The 18,925-nt window shown below is 40.5% G+C and overlaps 1 protein-coding gene and 1 long non-coding RNA gene across 4 annotated transcripts; both read right to left on the bottom strand.

Annotated features, from left to right (window-relative positions):
• Positions 1 to 2,777: 2,777 nt before the first annotated feature.
• On the bottom strand, positions 2,778 to 5,059 carry LOC122025680. Its single transcript, XR_006123803.1, has 3 exons — positions 5,003 to 5,059; positions 3,143 to 3,261; positions 2,778 to 2,951 (listed from the first exon to the last, which is right to left on the bottom strand). It is a non-coding gene; the product is annotated as an uncharacterized LOC122025680 (long non-coding RNA).
• A 276-nt stretch (positions 5,060 to 5,335) lies between these two features.
• On the bottom strand, positions 5,336 to 18,688 carry LOC122024679 (calmodulin-like protein 3). Of its 3 annotated transcripts, none has more exons than XM_042583350.1 (3): positions 18,080 to 18,688; positions 7,367 to 7,485; positions 7,002 to 7,175 (listed from the first exon to the last, which is right to left on the bottom strand). In XM_042583350.1, the coding sequence occupies exons 1-2, from the start codon at positions 18,531 to 18,533 to the stop codon at positions 7,412 to 7,414; spliced, it is 528 nt and encodes a 175-aa protein (XP_042439284.1). In that variant the 5' UTR covers positions 18,534 to 18,688; the 3' UTR covers positions 7,002 to 7,175; positions 7,367 to 7,411. The 3 variants fall into 3 exon arrangements, with proteins under 3 accessions (XP_042439282.1, XP_042439284.1, XP_042439283.1); XM_042583349.1 differs by lacking the exons at positions 7,002 to 7,175; positions 7,367 to 7,485 and adding exons at positions 13,978 to 14,151; positions 14,343 to 14,461; XM_042583348.1 differs by lacking the exons at positions 7,002 to 7,175; positions 7,367 to 7,485 and adding an exon at positions 5,336 to 5,637.
• Between the last annotated feature and the right edge of the window lie 237 nt (positions 18,689 to 18,925).

Genomic DNA, 18,925 nt, shown 5'->3' on the forward strand with positions numbered 1-18,925 from the left:
ACATTTTCACAAAACCACTCCCTGAAAGTGAATTTAGCAACTTACGACGAAAATTAGGGATGTGCTCAATAGACTAGGATCTTTCAAAAAAATACTTTCAAAATAGGTTTTATCAAATTATAGGTTAAACTTGTTTGTTTTCAAAACTTTCCATTTTTTAGATTTTCAAAAACAGTTTTGGCCTTAGACTAGTTTTACAACCTTAGAAAGCATGTACCCATAGGACTAGTTTTTGAGCATCTCACCAACACCTTAGGTTTACCTTGCTTGTGTTTGACAAACATAGAAAGGGGTGAGATACATAGGCCAACTGTCTAGACTTAAGATGCTTATTTCAGTGCATCAGAATAAGTCTGGACATTAAATATAATTCAGATATTAATCAGATTAAAGTTCATCAGTCAAGTCAAACACTGACTGGTTATAATTAACTTAATCAGAATAACCAAGTGAAAGCTACTATCTTCTGATAGTTAGTTAGTACCTAATTGGTTAGACAGCTGGTTAAAGATAAGTGTCAAGTTCAGGGGGAGAAATTAATGTATGTTTGAAAAATGTTTTTTTACATCTATGTTAAAACTAACTTATTTTTAATCCCACCTAATTTTTAAACCTGATTTTAAAAGTTGAATATTGCAAATTTAAACTTATTCAGTTTTGTAACATATGCTTGAAAATTCAACTTTCCAAACTTAGCTTTTATCAAATTAGCCTTAAAGCTTTTAGTTTGGCAAAAATTTTACTTCTTGAAAAATTATTCTTACTTGCTCATTTTTTGAAAAATTGAAGTTGAAAATTTACCTTGTTGGAAAGTAAATGTTATTTAAACATGCAAAGTAATTTGAAAACCTGATCTGAAAATCTTTACACACTTATGAAACTTGATTAACTTTATATTTTTCAAAATTTAACTTGTCTCCCCCAAGTCAATTTGACTATTTTTTTTGGTGTTAAAAATTAAATCAAAGTATATTGCAAAATCTGATTATTTTTTTGCAGTAACTCAACACTATGATTGTTTACCTTTGCTTATTTTTGATGAATGCCAAAGGGGGAGGAGGGTTAGGTGGTTAAGTTAGCTAAACCAATTTGAAAACACAAACTAACTTTAAAACCACAAAAATGCATGTTATTTCTTTAATATGTTTTCACTAACTTAACCAGGTTGTCATTCCATCAAAAAGGGGGAGATTGTTGGTGCGGTTAGCACTAACGATTTAACCCAGGTTTTGATGAATGACAAATAGGTTAAGTTAGTCTTGTTGTTGTCTGACACTTTGATCGAGTGTGCAGGAGAAGTCCAGACAGGTCGACGGGCTGACCGGATGTCTGGTAAGAAGTCCAAGCGGGTCGACGGGCTGACCGGATAGCTGGCGAGAAGTCCAAGCGGGTCGACGGGCTGACCGGACGCTTGGCGAGAAGTCCAGACGGGTTGACGGGCTGACCGGACGTCTGGCAGGTAAGTGAGGTAAGTCACTGGAGGGGAGTGACTGTGAGGACGCGTTCCCGGGAAGGGGACATTAGGCGTCGATCCGGCTTAGGTCCATTTCGGATGTCTAAGTCGAGATCGTGACTAGATTCCGGTCTCGGAAAGACGGAATCTAAGTCATACTCTTTTTTTTATCCATCTGTTAAACTTTAACTGTGCTAACAATCTGTTTTACAGGATACATATTTGCCTCGGACTAACTTTGTCTTGCAGGAAAAGGGAGTTTTCTGAAACAAGGTGGTCCGGGCGCCCGGAGGGGATCCAGGCGCCCGGAAGGCGAATTCTATCCAGCCGAGTCGTCGCCACGTGGAGCTTCATGGTTTGTGCAGCTACGTCACATTCCAGGCGCCCGGAAGGGATCCAGGCGCCTGGAACAGCATATAAAAGAAGCCCCAGACAGGAGCTTCAGTACAATCAATTTTTACTGAGAACTCTTCTACTGCTGGTCTTGCTGCTCGACGTTCAAGTGCGACGTCAACAACGCTCCGACAAAAGTGCTCCTCCGGTTTTTATTTAATTTTCTTTGTCGGTATTGCTTTATTGTCATTAGCATTTCCTGTACTTATTCTGTAATTATATTTCGACTTGTTAGTGATTGCCCAACGAAAGTGGTCAAGGACCACGGGCCTTCGAGTAGGAGTCGTCACAAGCTCCGAACGAAGTAAAAACATCTGTGTCTATTTTATTTTTCCGCTGCGTTTAAACTCTTATTTTTCGAATCGATATTCACCCCCCCTCTATCGAATCTAACGGTCCTACATTATCCACTACCCAGAATCGATCAGCTGGTTGACTCCACTACCGGATGCGAATATATCTCTATGTTGGATGCGTATCAAGGTTATCATCAAGTCCCCTTGGCCAAAGAAGATCAAGAAAATGTTAGTTTTATAACACCTGAAGGCACTTATTGTTATAATGTTATGCCCTTTGGACTAAAAAATGCAGGAGCAACCTATCAGAGGCTTATGAATAGGGTCTTTCAGAAGCAGATTGGTAGGAATATGGAAGTATATATTGATGATATCTTAATTAAGTCTCTTCAAGATGCTGATCTGTGCAGGGATGTGGAAGAAACTTGCAAGACATTAAGCACGGCCACAAAAACCTAAGTATCAGATAATCTAGATACACAGGCCAGAAACAACAATCCAAATCCTAGTCCTAACCTCAGTAAGCATGGTATGTCACTCTAAAAACTAAGATACTCATGGTAACAAGAAAATCATGGCAACAAATCACGAGATATAAGCACGGATACATCACAGGTGACAAACCTAACATGCTATGGATATCAAACAGTGACATACCAAAGGCAAACATGTTCATTGCATGTAGTTATAAAATACTATGCATATCCAATGACAATATCATAAAAGATAAGTCAAGAGGTACCCGCCTTCATACGCAGGTCGTATCAACCGTCTTCAACAGGTCCAAGAAATCACATCCATCTCAAATCCTACAAACACAGGATATTCAACAAAACTTAGAATCTATGATCAACATATCAACTATTAATCCCTCTAATATGATCCATCCCTTCCCTTCACATCAATTTAATCCAAGAACACATAAACTAATGATCCACTTATCCAAATCAAATTCACTACCATCAACTACTAAGCATCATGAATCAACTTCAACACTTACCCGAATGCAAGTGGGTTGCTGATAGCTCACCATCAAAGGATGACTTTAGATCGGAAGGTTGGTCGAAGCCATGGATCATCCACGAACAGCACAGCTAGAGCTGCAATGGCTAACAACACCTACAAAGATTCCAAAACAAGTCACTCATTGAAATCCTCATTCCACATCAATTGACATCAAAGCTGAATACCAAAAATCCCAAACTTATATCCCACAAATTCTGTTACCTCACTGGCACAAAACTTGGCCCAAAAGAGGCGATCGATGGCTGAGTTAGACTCGGAACTAGGGCACGGCTGGAATTGTTCGGCTAGGTTCATTTGATGGCGTCGGCGAGGTGGCAGAGCTCTAGGGCTCCAAGTCGACGCAAGGAGGATCGGGCAGAGGCGAAGAGAAGCTTCTGGCATTGGCCGTTGGCGCGAGGAGACGCGGTAGTGGCGTCTGCGTCGGCCGGGCGACCTGGCTTCGGCCAGTGGCAACTCAGAAGTGAGAAGGTGTCGGCTAGGGCAGCGAAAAGTAGCAGCCGAAAGTGAAAGTGACTCGGTTGCAGGTGAGGAGGCGTCGCCCGGAACCTAGGCAAAGCTTGACACCCGATCTCCCAGCGAAGGGGCTCGGCTGTGGCACGCAATGGCCGGCGTTGGGCTGTGCTCGGCGTCGCTGCTGTGGAGAAGAAAAGGAAGGGCGGCGAGGAAGAAACCGCCGACCCGGCGGTTAGGGCTCGGATCGTCGGCGGCGTCGGGGAGAAAAGAGGGGCGCGCGGGGGAATTGGTTCGGCAAGGAAGAAACGGCGACACAAGTAAATCAAAAGAAATAAAACAAAATAAAAGGAAAAGGATATTTAAATATAATCTTTTCCTCGCTTAAATGGGGTAACCTAAACAGGTTTTTTTTCCGGGCCCCGTTTTTGTCCCCGCTAACTCGTTCGTACGAGCTCCGATAAATTCCCGATAAATTTCCAAAAATTCCAGAAAATTCCCTTATTAATATTCGTCATTTTCCGGTATTTTACAATTTATGTCGATAATACTACAAGTTTAATAATATTTTAAATTATATTTTCATTAGATAACAATGTATATGAACAAAGCTTGGATGTACAATTGACTGAAGTTGAATAGTTTGTGAACTTTGCTAAGAGTCATTCAAAATGTATGAATGGTGTTGAGTTACAATGTCTGTGTAATCATTGCAAATATGGAAATAAAGCCTTCCATAATAAGGATACTGTGAAAGTACATATGGAGAAATGATTTTGTGCCAAATTATTACAACTGGTATTGTCATGATGAGCCTTATTTGTATGAACCAATTGGACCTTCTAGTCGTTTGTCATCTAGTACAACTATTGTTGGGGAATCATCAACTAATGATATTGTAATATAATGCAATCAACGGTTCATGATGTGATGAATATAACTGATTATTTAAATATAAATGAAATACTGATACCTAAATATCAGCAAGTATATGAAATATTCAAGTCAGTGAAAGAGAAGTGTGGAAAGACATTTCATCTCGTTATTCCCAACTGTCAATTACTTACGTAATTATGCAATAAAAACTTTTTTTAAAAAAAGATTTTAGTGTATAACTTAGTATAAGAAATGATAACTACAGATTGCTACAGATTGCTACAGATTGCTGACTGGGATACTAGGATCTATCCCTTCGCTACTCATTCCCAACATCAATAGTCTGACACTAGTCTACGTGTGGACTCTCCGAATGCCTATTGATCACATGTAATATATGCTACAACCAAATAGACAGGTGCAAAAAGTGTATTAACACATGTCATAACTATAATAGACAAAAATGCATATACCAATAGAAATGCACGATAACAATATACCAACGTACCTCCTATATCTTGGAGATGTCCTGCCGCTGCCAGGTCCCAAAACCCGAAAAATCACATCGAGAAGACTAAAACACGGAATCTGAAACACAGGAAAATAAGACTCGTAAGCCGAGCTCTGATACCAAATAAATTGGTATCAGATAAATCTCGAAAATCCAAAACACATAGCAAGTATCGTATACCTGCTCTGATACCACTAAATTGTCACGCCCCGGAGGAGTCCCTGTCCGAAGAAATTTCGACAGCACATCCCCTGTACGGCGGACAATCTGAAACTTTCTACATACACAATATACATCAGCCACAGGCGACTGGAATTTATATACACACAACCACGCAGTTATATATATATCATCAGCCCACTCGGCTGGAACAAAACCAAAACACGAAAAAAATGACAGAAACCAAATACAAACCAAAATACAAAGACTGCTAGCCGGCTAGGCTTACACACTAACAACCAGTACAAAACATCACATAACAGCATCAACACTCCGAACACAAAACCGGAACACACAAAGCCAAATACATACATCTCATATACCAAGATCAAATAACAAAAATGCGGAGATATGTCTTCTGATGTGACGTGGGGACCAGCAGACAGGATGCTCCAAGCGACACCATAAACAACCTGAAAAGATAGTGTCAACGGGGGTGAGTTCAACAACTCAGCGAATACCAATGGACATGAGTAGCAAGATATATCTAACAGCAATAAACATGGAATACAGCTTCCTAATCATATATAGGGAATATGCAAAACTGAAAGGTAACTGAGGAAGCTGTACTCACTAGGAACTCCTATCCAGACAAAAAGGGTCGTCAAACCGAAAGTGTCAATAATCCTGTATGCAGGTCAAAGGTATGCATCCAACAAAAATGCAGCAACCAAATGCAGCAAACACAATCATAAAAATATAAATGCATCAATGCATATGATGCTAATGATGCGTCCTGGTCACCCCTAACGCCAGTCAGTCATCTCACACACAAATGGTGAGACCGAGTGGGTAGGGCTCTAAATGAGCGACCGAGTGGACGGGATGCTGTCGGAGTACTCCTGTCCTGTGACCCCAAATCATAAATGGGGGAGCTCAATGCTCTCAACTCCCGGTACACGATGACGGGGAGGTATCTCTGCCGGCTACCACGCTGAGTCACCTGACCAACGGAGCCAAACAGAGTCCACCGTCTGCCGGCTACTACGCTGCTACACTAAATGCCAGCGGAGCCAAACAGAGCGGAACTGTCTGCCGGCTACCACGCTGAGTCCTCAGACCAACGGAGCCAAACAGCAGAACCGCCACACACCTGTCTGATATACCACTAAACCATGAGTGGGGGTGTGTGCAGTACATGTAACTGGCGATGGGCTCAACCATAGTGGAGCCGACAATCGCACAGCATGCAATCATGATGCATGTCACTATGCATAGCAAAAACTGATCAACATAACCATATCCATACATACAAAATGGGTACTGTAAAAGCGATGGTCACATACCAAGATCTAGAGTACACAGGTCAGATAGAATATCAAAAACCCTATGTCCTGAACATAATAAGTATGGAATATCCTGATCAGCATAGAAAAATCCATATATACATAATATGGGTACCACAGTATCAGTAAGCCAAATCCACGGATCTAGGGTATACAAGTCCTCTAAGGTATAACAACCTAGACCCAAATCATATCCCTCTTCCATAGTATATGTACCAACAATATACATAGATCAAAAAATCAGGGTCTAAACACCCGAATCATATATGATATACAAATAGAGGTACACAAATCTGATATGGCACAAAAACCTAAGTATCAGATAATCTAGATACACAGGCCAGAAACAACAATCCAAATCCTAGTCCTAACCTCAATAAGCATGGTATGTCACTCTAGAAACTAAGATACTCATGGTAACAAGATAATCATGGCAACAAATCACAAGATATAAGCACGGATACATCACAGGTGACAAACCTAACATGCTATGGATATCAAACAGTGACATACCAAAGGCAAACATGTTCATTGCATGTAGTTATAAAATACTATGCATATCCAATGACAATATCATAAAAGATAAGTCAAGAGGTACCCGCCTTCATACGCAGGTCGTATCAACCGTCTTCAACAGGTCCAAGAAATCACATCCATCTCAAATCCTACAAACACAGGATATTCAACAAAACTTAGAATCTATGATCAACATATCAACTATTAATCCCTCTAATCTGATCCATCCCTTCCCTTCACATCAATTTAATCCAAGAACACATAAACTAATGATTCACTTATCCAAATCAAATTCACTACCATCAACTACTAAGCATCATGAATCAACTTCAACACTTACCCGAATGCAAGTGGGTTGCTGATAGCTCACCATCAAAGGATGACTTTAGATCGGAAGGTTGGTCGAAGCCATGGATCGTCCATGAACAGCACAGCTAGAGCTGCAATGGCTAACAACACCTACAAAGATTCCAAAACAAGTCACTCATTGAAATCCTCATTCCACATCAATTGACATCAAAGCTGAATACCAAAAATCCCAAACTTATATCCCACAAATTCTATTACCTCACTGGCACAAAACTTGGCCCAAAAGAGGCGATCGATGGCTGAGTTAGACTCGGAACTAGGGCACGGCTGGAATTGTTCGGCTAGGTTCATTTGATGGCGTTGGCGAGGTGGCAGAGCTCTAGGGCTCCAAGTCGACGCAAGGAGGATCGGGCAGAGGCGAAGAGAAGCTTCTGGCATTGGCCGTTGGCGCGAGGAGACGCGGCAGTGGCGTCTGCGCCGGCCGGGCGGCCTGGCTTCGGCTAGTGGCAACTCAGAAGTGAGAAGGCGTCGGCTAGGGCAGCGAAAAGTAGCAGCCGAAAGTGAAAGGGACTCGGTTGCCGGTGAGGAGGTGTCGGCCGGAACCTAGGCAAAGCTTGACACCCGATCTCCCAGCGAAGGGGCTCGGCTGTGGCACGCAGTGGCCGGCGTTGGGCTATGCTCGGCGTCGCTGCTGTGGAGAAGAAAAGGAAGGGCGACGAGGAAGAAACCGCCGACCCGGCTGTTTGGGCTCGGATCATCGGCGGCGTCGGGGAGAAAAGAGGGGCGCGCGGGGGAATTGGTTCGGCAAGGAAGAAACGGCGACACAAGTAAATCAAAAGAAATAAAACAAAATAAAAGGAAAAGGATATTTAAATATAATCTTTTCCTCGCTTAAATGGGGTAACCTAAACAGGTTTTTTTTCCGGGCCCCGTTTTTGTCCCCGCTAACTCGTTCGTACGAGCTCCGATAAATTCCCGATAAATTTCCAAAAATTCCAGAAAATTCCCTTATTAATATTCGTCATTTTCTGGTATTTTACATTCTCCCCCACTAATAAAAATTTGGTCCCCAAATTTCGTTATCTACCATCAACAAATACTAACAACAGGTAAAGAGTACAAAATGCTGAACGGTAAATTAAATCACATACCTCAAGTGAAAAGATGGGGATATCGAACTCGGATCGTATCCTCGAGCTCCCAAGTAGCCTCCTCGTCCGAATGATGCTGCCATCCGACTTTAACCAGCCGGATAGTCTTGTTCCGCAACTGACGCTCTTTCCGGTCCAAAATCCGTACCGGAATCTCCTCATATGAAATATCAGGCTGAACTGGAACTGGAATATCAGCCATCGTGAACTCCTGCCAGAGACGGTGGTGGTGCCAACCGGTAAGCTACCGCTCCAATCCTTTCCGAGATCTGGAAAGGTCTAATGTATCACAGAGCTAGCTTTCCTCTGAAGCCAAATTTCTTCACTCCTTCCGTGGGTGAAAACTCACAAAAATACATGGTCACATATAGAGAAGGCTAGGGATATGCGTCTCCAATCAGCATAACTCTTCTGGCGGTCCTACGCCTCTTACATCCTCCGTCAGACAGTACGGTCCAACTCTGCCTCATGCTGAGCTCTATGAGGTCCCAACATCTGGGCCTCCCCAGCCTCCAAAATCCAATACACTAGACCTCAGCAAAACCTCTAGAGTCTGAATGATCCGCTCCGACTGTCCATCTATCTGTAGATGGAAAGTTATACTGAAACAGAGCTGAGTGCCCAAGGCCAGCTACAAACTCTGTCAGAAACGAGACGTGAACCGGGGTCTCTATCCGAAATGATAGTCACATATTGATGTTCTCGTCGAACCATCTCTAGAACTAGGCAAAGATAGCGTACGTGTCTCACCTAGGATCCGAACTAGATCACAACATCGTCAACAAAGACAATGGAAACCGATCCAAACATCCTCAAAATACCAGAATCATCGTGTCCATAATAACATCTAGAGCACCGTAAGCCCTAATAGTAAAATCAAGACACATAATGTTCGTATCTCAGTCATTCCTAACCATAAGATCCTCAACAATAAACAGATCTGATCACCAACGATATAAATAACCAAAGAATAGATCCTCCAGTGTGAGAGCAACACTCTATCACATGAAATACCACATATGTGAAATCCTCCATATGTGGGAGCAACGCTCCACCATAAATAATCCGAAATATGTATCTACAATAAATATGGGAGCAATGCTTCGCTACAAGTAATCCGTAATATGTGGGAGCAACGCTCCACCACAAACAATCCAGAATATGTGGGAGCTACGCTCTACCACAAATGATCCATAACATGTGGGTACATAAGTGCCCAAAGCACCTAACTATCTAGCTAGAGACTGCACAAGATCTCTCTACCACATATCACTGTTGGGTAGCCTAGGGTATAACCACCCAGTAAGCAAATCAATTCCATAGTCAACTCTATCATTCTCCTAATGGGTCGGTCACCCACTAATGGGAGAATTAGTTGACAGGGTAAAACAACCAATATCATAATGTAGACATTTAATATTCTACATTTAACATAGGTAGAATCATCATGATACTACCAACCATACATCTGACACACGTGCACACACAACATATGTATGATCGACATAATCCTCCAATTGGTACACACCAAAAAAAAATACTCACATCATAGGTATAAATCACCGTGATACCTCCAACAATGTATACCGAACCCGTGTGCATATATCATCGTAGGTAAAATCAACAATACCCCTCAAACAACACTCACATGATAAATATACACATATGCCAAGAGTATAATCAACATATACTTCCAATAAGGCATACTAAAACCCAGGTGCATTCACAAATCACACATAATCATCAAGATACCTCAGATACCACACCAAACACATATGTACATATCATAACACCGATGTAGTCGACAAGATACTTCCAACATGTCAATCAGGCACGTACAGCTAACTAAATAGCTATACTCCACAAGGAACCTACAATAACCATATCTAGATGGGAATACCCACACTATCCACAAATGAACTATCCACCATAGAACTCCTTCAACTCATAACAATCATATGTACACGACACAAAGATAGGAATAATCAACATATTTGATCCAATCAACCTGACATTGTCTACGTTTTTTTTTTATGTATTTTTACTTTGGTATTTATAATTGGTGTAATTAGTGTGGTATTCACAATGGTCACAATAGCAAAAACAAACATACATATATGAAATTGATGAAAGTCACGTACAGAATTCGAGCACTTAGATATATTACTAGAAGCACTTTTACTTGAAGCAATAAACAAATTCAAGACTGATATTATTCTGTTTAATCTAGATATCTTCCCTTCATATATGAGATTTAGTGCTTTTAGGGGCATTCACGTATAATTGAAGAAACACTGTGGAATAGCCAGCTATCCATCCATGGGCCAAAGTCAAAAGAGAAACAAATAAATCCCACAACCTATCCAATATATATCCTACCAAAATTAGTTTAACTAAAAACAAACTTTCCAAGGTCCAAGGGGTCATGACATACAAATTTTAGTGAAATCCATATACCAAATCTCTACATTCTAGTAATGATATGAATTGGTCCTTTCAGACCTTTGATTTAAACTATTCCACCACTTCAATCCTCCCCTTCCATCACTTATCAAAAAGCAAAAGAATTATACCTTGCTTAATTTATGAATTCAAAACCATGATTCTATCAAAATTTCGGTTGACTTATTGAATGCCCTATAAGTCAGAGTATTTCTGCTAATAATGTCACGACCTGCTAAACAAGAGAACTGTAGTCTATTGTCTATAGATTGAATGCCCTCAACTAAGCATTATTGCTTAGGTCACAATATATATTGCAAATTGCAATGAGTGCGATTGCTTACAACCTCATCCAGGATAAGTCACATCATCTAAGGCTTATTCCTCAAAATATATTGAGCTTTAGAAGTGCAATCAGAACTTAATTAAATTCTCCATCGACAAATTTATGGTTTGAAAATTTCAGTTTGTTTTTGTTTCTATCAAATTGGTAAATTGAACCATGTCTACTATTAACACTATCCTTGAAAGGATGCCTGCGTGCAATTTATTCCCCTGCCTAAGCAACTCTTCCACATAAACACAATGAAGGAAAAACTTTCCATCCAAGCAAGCGAAACACAATAGAAAAGTTAGATCGAGTGAGTTTAGACATAAGGTCTAAAGATAGAATTCAAGAGAACTTAAATGATGGAGAGGAAGCTTGAGTGATGAAAAAGAGAGACGGATCTTTTCTTAGTGCTCAGTATTAAGTCATGCTAAGCTTGTTTTGCTTAGTAAGAATAATACAAAGGTGATCGTAGGCAGCATGAGCAAAATGACAAATTCTGCCCAGGATGCTTATTAGTTATATGAAGACCTGATCAAATGTGATGTATCACTCTTATCAAGCTACAGATTGCTACAGATTGCTGACTGGGATACTAGGATCTATCCCTTCGCTACTCATTCCCAACATCAATAGTCTGACACTAGTCTACGTGTGGACTCTCCGAATGCCTATTGATCACATGTAATATATGCTACAACCAAATAGACAGGTGCAAAAAGTGTATTAACACATGTCATAACTATAATAGACAAAAATGCATATACCAATAGAAATGCACGATAACAATATACCAACGTACCTCCTATATCTTGGAGATGTCCTGCCGCTGCCAGGTCCCAAAACCCGAAAAATCACATCGAGAAGACAAAAACACGGAATCTGAAACACAGGAAAATAAGACTCGTAAGCCGAGCTCTGATACCAAATAAATTGGTATCAGATAAATCTCGAAAATCCAAAACACATAGCAAGTATCGTATACCTGCTCTGATACCACTAAATTGTCACGCCTCGGAGGAGTCCCTGTCCGAAGAAATTTCGACAACACATCCCCTGTACGGCGGACAATCTGAAACTTTCTACATACACAATATACATCAGCCACAGGCGGCTGGAATTTATATACACACAACCACGCAGTTATATATATATCATCAGCCCACTCGGCTGGAACAAAACCAAAACACAGAAACCAAATACAAACCAAAATACAAAGACTGCTAGCCGGCTAGGCTTACACACCAACAACCAGTACAAAACATCACATAACAGCATCAACACTCCGAACACAAAACCGGAACACACAAAGCCAAATACATACATCTCATATACCAAGATCAAATAACAAAAATGCGGAGATATGTCTTCTGATGTGACGTGGGGACCAGCAGACAGGATGCTCCAAGTGACACCATAAACAACCTGAAAAGATAGTGTCAACGGGGGTGAGTTCAACAACTCAGCGAAGACCAATGGACATGAGTAGCAAGATATATCTAACAGCAATAAACATGGAATACAACTTCCTAATCATATATAGGGAATATGCAAAACTGAAAGGTAACTGAGGAAGCTGTACTCACCAGGAACTCCTATCCAGACAAAAAGGGTCGTCAAACCGAAAGTATCAATAATCCTGTATGCAGGTCAAAAGTACAAATGCAGCAAAACACAATCATAAAATATAAATGCATCAATGCATATGATGCTAATGATGCGTCTGGTCACCTCAGTCATCTCACACACAAATGGTGAGACCGAGTGGGTAGCTGTGACAACGTGCACTCTGTCGCCACTGCTCCTGATGAGTGTCGGAGTACTCTTGTCCTGTGACCCCAAATCATAAATGGGGAGCTCAATGCTCTCAACTCCGGTACACAATGACGGGAGGTATCTCTGCTACCACGCTGAGTCACCGACCAACGGAGCCAACAGAGTCCACCGTCTGCCGGCTACTACTCTGCTACACTAAATGCCAACGGAGCCAAACAGAGCGGAACTGATGCCGGCTACCACGCTGAGTCAACCGCCACACACCTGTCTGATATACCACTAAACCATGAGTGGGGTGTGTGCAGTACATGTAACTGGCGATAGGCTCAACCATAGTGGAGCCGATAATCGCAACATGCAATCATGATGCATGTCACTATGCATAGCAAAAACTGATCAACATAACCATATCCATACATACAAAATGGGTACTGTAAAAGCGATGGCCACATACCAAGATCTAGAGTACACAGGTCAGATAGAATATCAAAAACCCTATGTCCTGAACATAATAAGTATGGAATATCCTGATCAGCATAGAAAAATCCATATATACATAATATGGGTACCACAGTATCAGTAAGCCAAATCCACGGATCTAGGGTATACAAGTCCTCTAAGGTATAACAACCTAGACCCAAATCATATCCCTCTTCCATAGCATATGTACCAACAATATACATAGATCAAAGAATCAGGGTCTAAACACCCGAATCATATATAATATACAAATAGAGGTACACAAATCTGATATGGCACAAAAACCTAAGTATCAGATAATCTAGATACACAGGCCAGAAACAACAATCCAAATCCTAGTCCTAACCTCAATAAGCATGGTATGTCACTCTAGAAACTAAGATACTCATGGTAACAAGATAATCATGGCAACAAATCACAAGATATAAGCACGGATACATCACAGGTGACAAACCTAACATGCTATGGATATCAAACAGTGACATACCAAAGGCAAACATGTTCATTGCATGTAGTTATAAAATACTATGCATATCCAATGACAATATCATAAAAGATAAGTCAAGAGGTACCCGCCTTCATACGCAGGTCGTATCAACCGTCTTCAACAGGTCCAAGAAATCACATCCATCTCAAATCCTACAAACACAGGATATTCAACAAAACTTAGAATCTATGATCAACATATCAACTATTAATCCCTCTAATCTGATCCATCCCTTCCCTTCACATCAATTTAATCCAAGAACACATAAACTAATGATTCACTTATCCAAATCAAATTCACTACCATCAACTACTAAGCATCATGAATCAACTTCAACACTTACCCGAATGCAAGTGGGTTGCTGATAGCTCACCATCAAAGGATGACTTTAGATCGGAAGGTTGGTCGAAGCCATGGATCGTCCACGAACAGCACAGCTAGAGCTGCAATGGCTAACAACACCTACAAAGATTCCAAAACAAGTCACTCATTGAAATCCTCATTCCACATCAATTGACATCAAGGCTGAATACCAAAAATCCCAAACTTGTATCCCACAAATTCTGTTACCTCACTGGCACAAAACTTGGCCCAAAAGAGGCGATCGATGGCTGAGTTAGACTCGGAACTAGGGCACGGCTGGAATTGTTCGGCTAGGTTCATTTGATGGCGTCGGCGAGGTGGCAGAGCTCTAGGGCTCCAAGTCGACGCAAGGACGATCGGGCAGAGGCGAAGAGAAGCTTCTGGCATTGGCCGTTGGTGCGAGGAGACGCGGCAGTGGCGTCTGCGTCGGCCGGGCGGCCTGGCTTCGGGCAGTGGCAACTCAGAAGTGAGAAGGCGTCGGCTAGGGCAGCGAAAAGTAGCAGCCGAAAGTGAAAGGGACTCGGTTGCCGGTGAGGAGGCGTCGGCCGGAACCTAGGCAAAGCTTGACACCCGATCTCCCAGCGAAGGGGCTCGGCTGTGGCACGCAATGGCCGGCATTGGGCTGTGCTCGGCGTCGCTGCTGTGGAGAAGAAAAGGAAGGGCGGCGAGGAAGAAACCGCCGACCCGGCGGTTAGGGCTCGGATCGTCGGCGGCGTCGGGGAGAAAAGAGGGGCGCGCGGGGGAATTGGTTCGGCAAGGAAGAAACGGCGACACAAGTAAATCAAAAGAAATAAAACAAAATAAAAGGAAAAGGATATATAAATATAATCTTTTCCTCGCTTAAATGGGGTAACCTAAACAGGCTTTTCCGGGCCCCGTTTTTGTCCCCGCTAACTCGTTCGTACGAGCTCCGATAAATTCCCGATAAATTTTCAAAAATTCCAGAAAATTCCCTTATTAATATTCGTCATTTTCCGGTATTTTACAATTTATGTCGATAATACTACAAGTTTAATAATATTTTAAATTATATTTTCATTAGATAACAATGTATATGAACAAAGCTTGGATGTACAATTGACTGAAGTTGAATAGTTTGTGAACTTTGCTAAGAGTCATTCAAAATGTATGAATGGTGTTGAGTTACAATGTCTGTGTAATCATTGCAAATATGGAAATAAAGCCTTCCATAATAAGGATACTGTGAAAGTACATATGGAGAAATGATTTTGTGCCAAATTATTACAACTGGTATTGTCATGATGAGCCTTATTTGTATGAACCAATTGGACCTTCTAGTCGTTTGTCATCTAGTACAACTATTGTTGGGGAATCATCAACTAATGATATTGTAATATAATGCAATCAACGGTTCATGATGTGATGAATATAACTGATTATTTAAATATAAATGAAATACTGATACCTAAATATCAGCAAGTATATGAAATATTCAAGTCAGTGAAAGAGAAGTGTGGAAAGACATTTCATCTCGTTATTCCCAACTGTCAATTACTTACGTAATTATGCAATAAAAACTTTTTTTTAAAAAAGATTTTAGTGTATAACTTAGTATAGGAAATGATATCAGTCGCCAAATCAACTAATAAAACAAAATTCTATATTTATATTTATATATATATATATATATATATATATATATATATATATATATATATATATATATAATATTATTATTAATTATGATATATAAATAATAAATTTTGATAATATTTTAAATTATTTTTTATTATTTTAGAATTTTTTTAGTTAGATATATTTTGTTTATCTCAATTATAGCTAGGTTTTTATTAATTCGATTAAATAAAGTTTTAATTAAAAACCTAAGTTTTTTTTAAATACTAATTTAAAAAGAAAAATGCAACTCATCCCTGTTACTCTCTCATGGACAACGCCTGTCCCTGCTACACGCTGTTGCGACTGAATGCAAGTCACGCTGCATCTGTCCACTTCCTGGCACCTCCGCTTGTCGTTTGTTGCTCACCACCCACCGGTCGTCGCTCGTCCCCCGTCGCCCATCAAACGCCGCCCGCTAAACGTGCCAGCTAGCCTCTAAACACTATTGAACACCGCTTGATACCTCCGCACACTGCCTGTCACCCGCTACCCGCCTCCTCCAGCCCGCCACTCCACCAACCGAATGTTGTTGTTGGATTTTAGATAACCCAGAATCAAGAAAAACCTCCAAAATTAGAGGTAATGTGACTTTGGGTTGTATTTCCTAATTGATGACATATGTTGGTGTTGTCGAGAATGGACGATTACTTAAGAATGATTTATTAATTACACCAAATAAGATTTTTGTTTATAACCTCGGATGAATAATCAAAATTATCAATGATAATTCTTAACCAAATACACCCTAATAGTTTCTTTAAAAATGAATGTGTGGATGTTGCAATTTAATTTGTATTATGAAGTATTGTAACTTTGAGTAATCAAATGTTATGTGATAGACTAAAAAAAAAAAACATGAAGCAGGTAATACTGAACTTAGGATGACTTATCCAGCCTGACAAAAGTTTCTCACGGGCCGCTAGGATAAGTCGCAAAGCGCTCATGATAGACGATCCATAAGCTCAGCATCTCGTGATTACACGCTCCATTTGAAAAAAAAAACCCTGTAAATAAATCGTAACTAGAGATTGAATTGTAGATACCTAAGTGACAACTTGACACCCCATCGTAACCCTGAGGCTAGGTAGAGCTGATTACGGTTCAAAACTAATGGTTCAATGATTCAGAACCGTCGGTTTGATAGTTCCTTGAGGGTTGGCCCTTAACCTTAACTGTCCAAGACAGTTACGGTTCACGATTCGGAACCGTCAATTTATATGTACAATTCACCATGGTTTACCATGATTCAAAATTATTATTATATTTTAAAAATTAAAATTTTATATATTTACTAATAAAATTCACTTAATTAATTAATAGTTTATAAATTATTATTATTTATTTTATTACTCATAAAAACAAAAAGTTAGTTATTAAAAAAGTAACTAACAATTATAAATGTCAATATGAAATAGACTATATGGATAGGATATTTAGCTAAAAGATCTAGATTAAAATGCCTACACCAACATTATTTATACCAATAAAATCAATTGAATTGACAGTTCAATTGAATTTTAGATATCATGATGATAATATCTTATGCGCTATCCATTAGATGTTCTGAAGGATTTTATAATTTTTGGTTAGTGTGTCACAATATTTATTTATATGGATCGTATTATCATGCTCAACAGCTCACATCAGTGAGAATCACATAACCAAGACCTAAGGACCATCTTGCATTGCATGGATGGGGATAGGCTAACTATGAAAATTAATGAAAGCATTATTAATTAGCTGTTGAAACAAAACAAATTAACACTCAACATTTTTCATATCGTTTGCTTGTGACCAACATTAATTTTTCATATCGATCGGTAGCCCCCACAAAATTTCCTTCTCCAATTCCCTCCCTCCCAATCCATCCATGATGCCATGCATATAGTCTAAGTATACAAACCCTACACACACGTACATTGTATTGTTTGTGATTGAAGAGCTTAATTAATGATGATTCAATCCCCCCACCGGTCACCCCCTCTCTCTCTCTCTCTCTCTCTTTCTTTTTTTAATTCTTTCTCAAATCTTTCTTTAGTTAACAAGAAACGAATAAGAAGCAATGAATGAATTAATTACTCAAGGCCGCGAAGCCACCGCCCTTCATCATTTGCTTAAACTCATTGAAGTTGACCTTGCCGTCACCGTCGACGTCCACCTTGCTTATCATCTTCTTGCAGTCCTCGACGGTTCGTCCCTGCTTAAGGCCGAGGGAGCTGAGCACCGACCTCAGCTCCTCCACCGTGATGAATCCATCCCCGTTCTGATCAAACACATTGAACGCTTCCCGCATGTCCTCCTCCGGATCCTCGTCCCTCTCGTCCATAATTGACTGGTACAGTATCCCGAACTCCTCCATGTCCACGCACCCATCCCCATTCACGTCGATTTTCTCGATCATCGCTGCCAGCTCCTCCTCTGCGATGTGGATGCCCAGGTTCTTGAGCGAGTCCTGCAGCTCCTTCTTCGTGATGCTGCCGTCCCCGTTCCGGTCAAACATCTGGAACACCCGCTTCAGCTCCGACGGGTCCATTTCCAAATCAAAGCTTCCAATCGACCTACGTTAGAAGGAATCAGGTTGATCTAATTAAGGTGGCAAAGGAGTGGGGACGACGTTGATATCGTCGTCGTTGGAGGAGTAACTAAGGCATTCAATGCAGGAGGAGGGATGGGAAGGAAAGGGAGAAAAATAACTCTTATTAACGAGTGGAGGAGAGAAGAGGGAAAGTAATAATTAAGGTGGAAGGCAAAGCGAATCAAAGGATAACCATAGAAATTAAAAGGAATTTGTTGTGGTTGGGCTTACATTGCCCATTTGTTTCTATGGCAGGGAGCAAATTATGGAGGTAGCCGGTCAAAAGGGTGTTCAATTGACTTTATAAATTGAATTTATGATAATCAATGTGAAATGGATAATTATAGGTT

Source organism: Zingiber officinale, chromosome 9B (assembly GCF_018446385.1).
Source record: "Zingiber officinale cultivar Zhangliang chromosome 9B, Zo_v1.1, whole genome shotgun sequence".
Lineage (NCBI taxonomy): Eukaryota > Viridiplantae > Streptophyta > Magnoliopsida > Zingiberales > Zingiberaceae > Zingiber > Zingiber officinale.

Bases quoted from the DNA above. Each gene is read 5' to 3' on its own strand.
- LOC122024679 (XM_042583348.1), bottom strand. From the start codon at position 18,533: ATGGACCCGTCGGAGCTGAAGCGGGTGTTCCAGATGTTTGACCGGAAC. The intron at 5,638-18,079 runs GTAATTAATTCA...CTATCTTTTCAG, and splicing joins CGGTGGCTTCGCGGCCTTGA to GTTGTTTATGGTGTCGCTTG.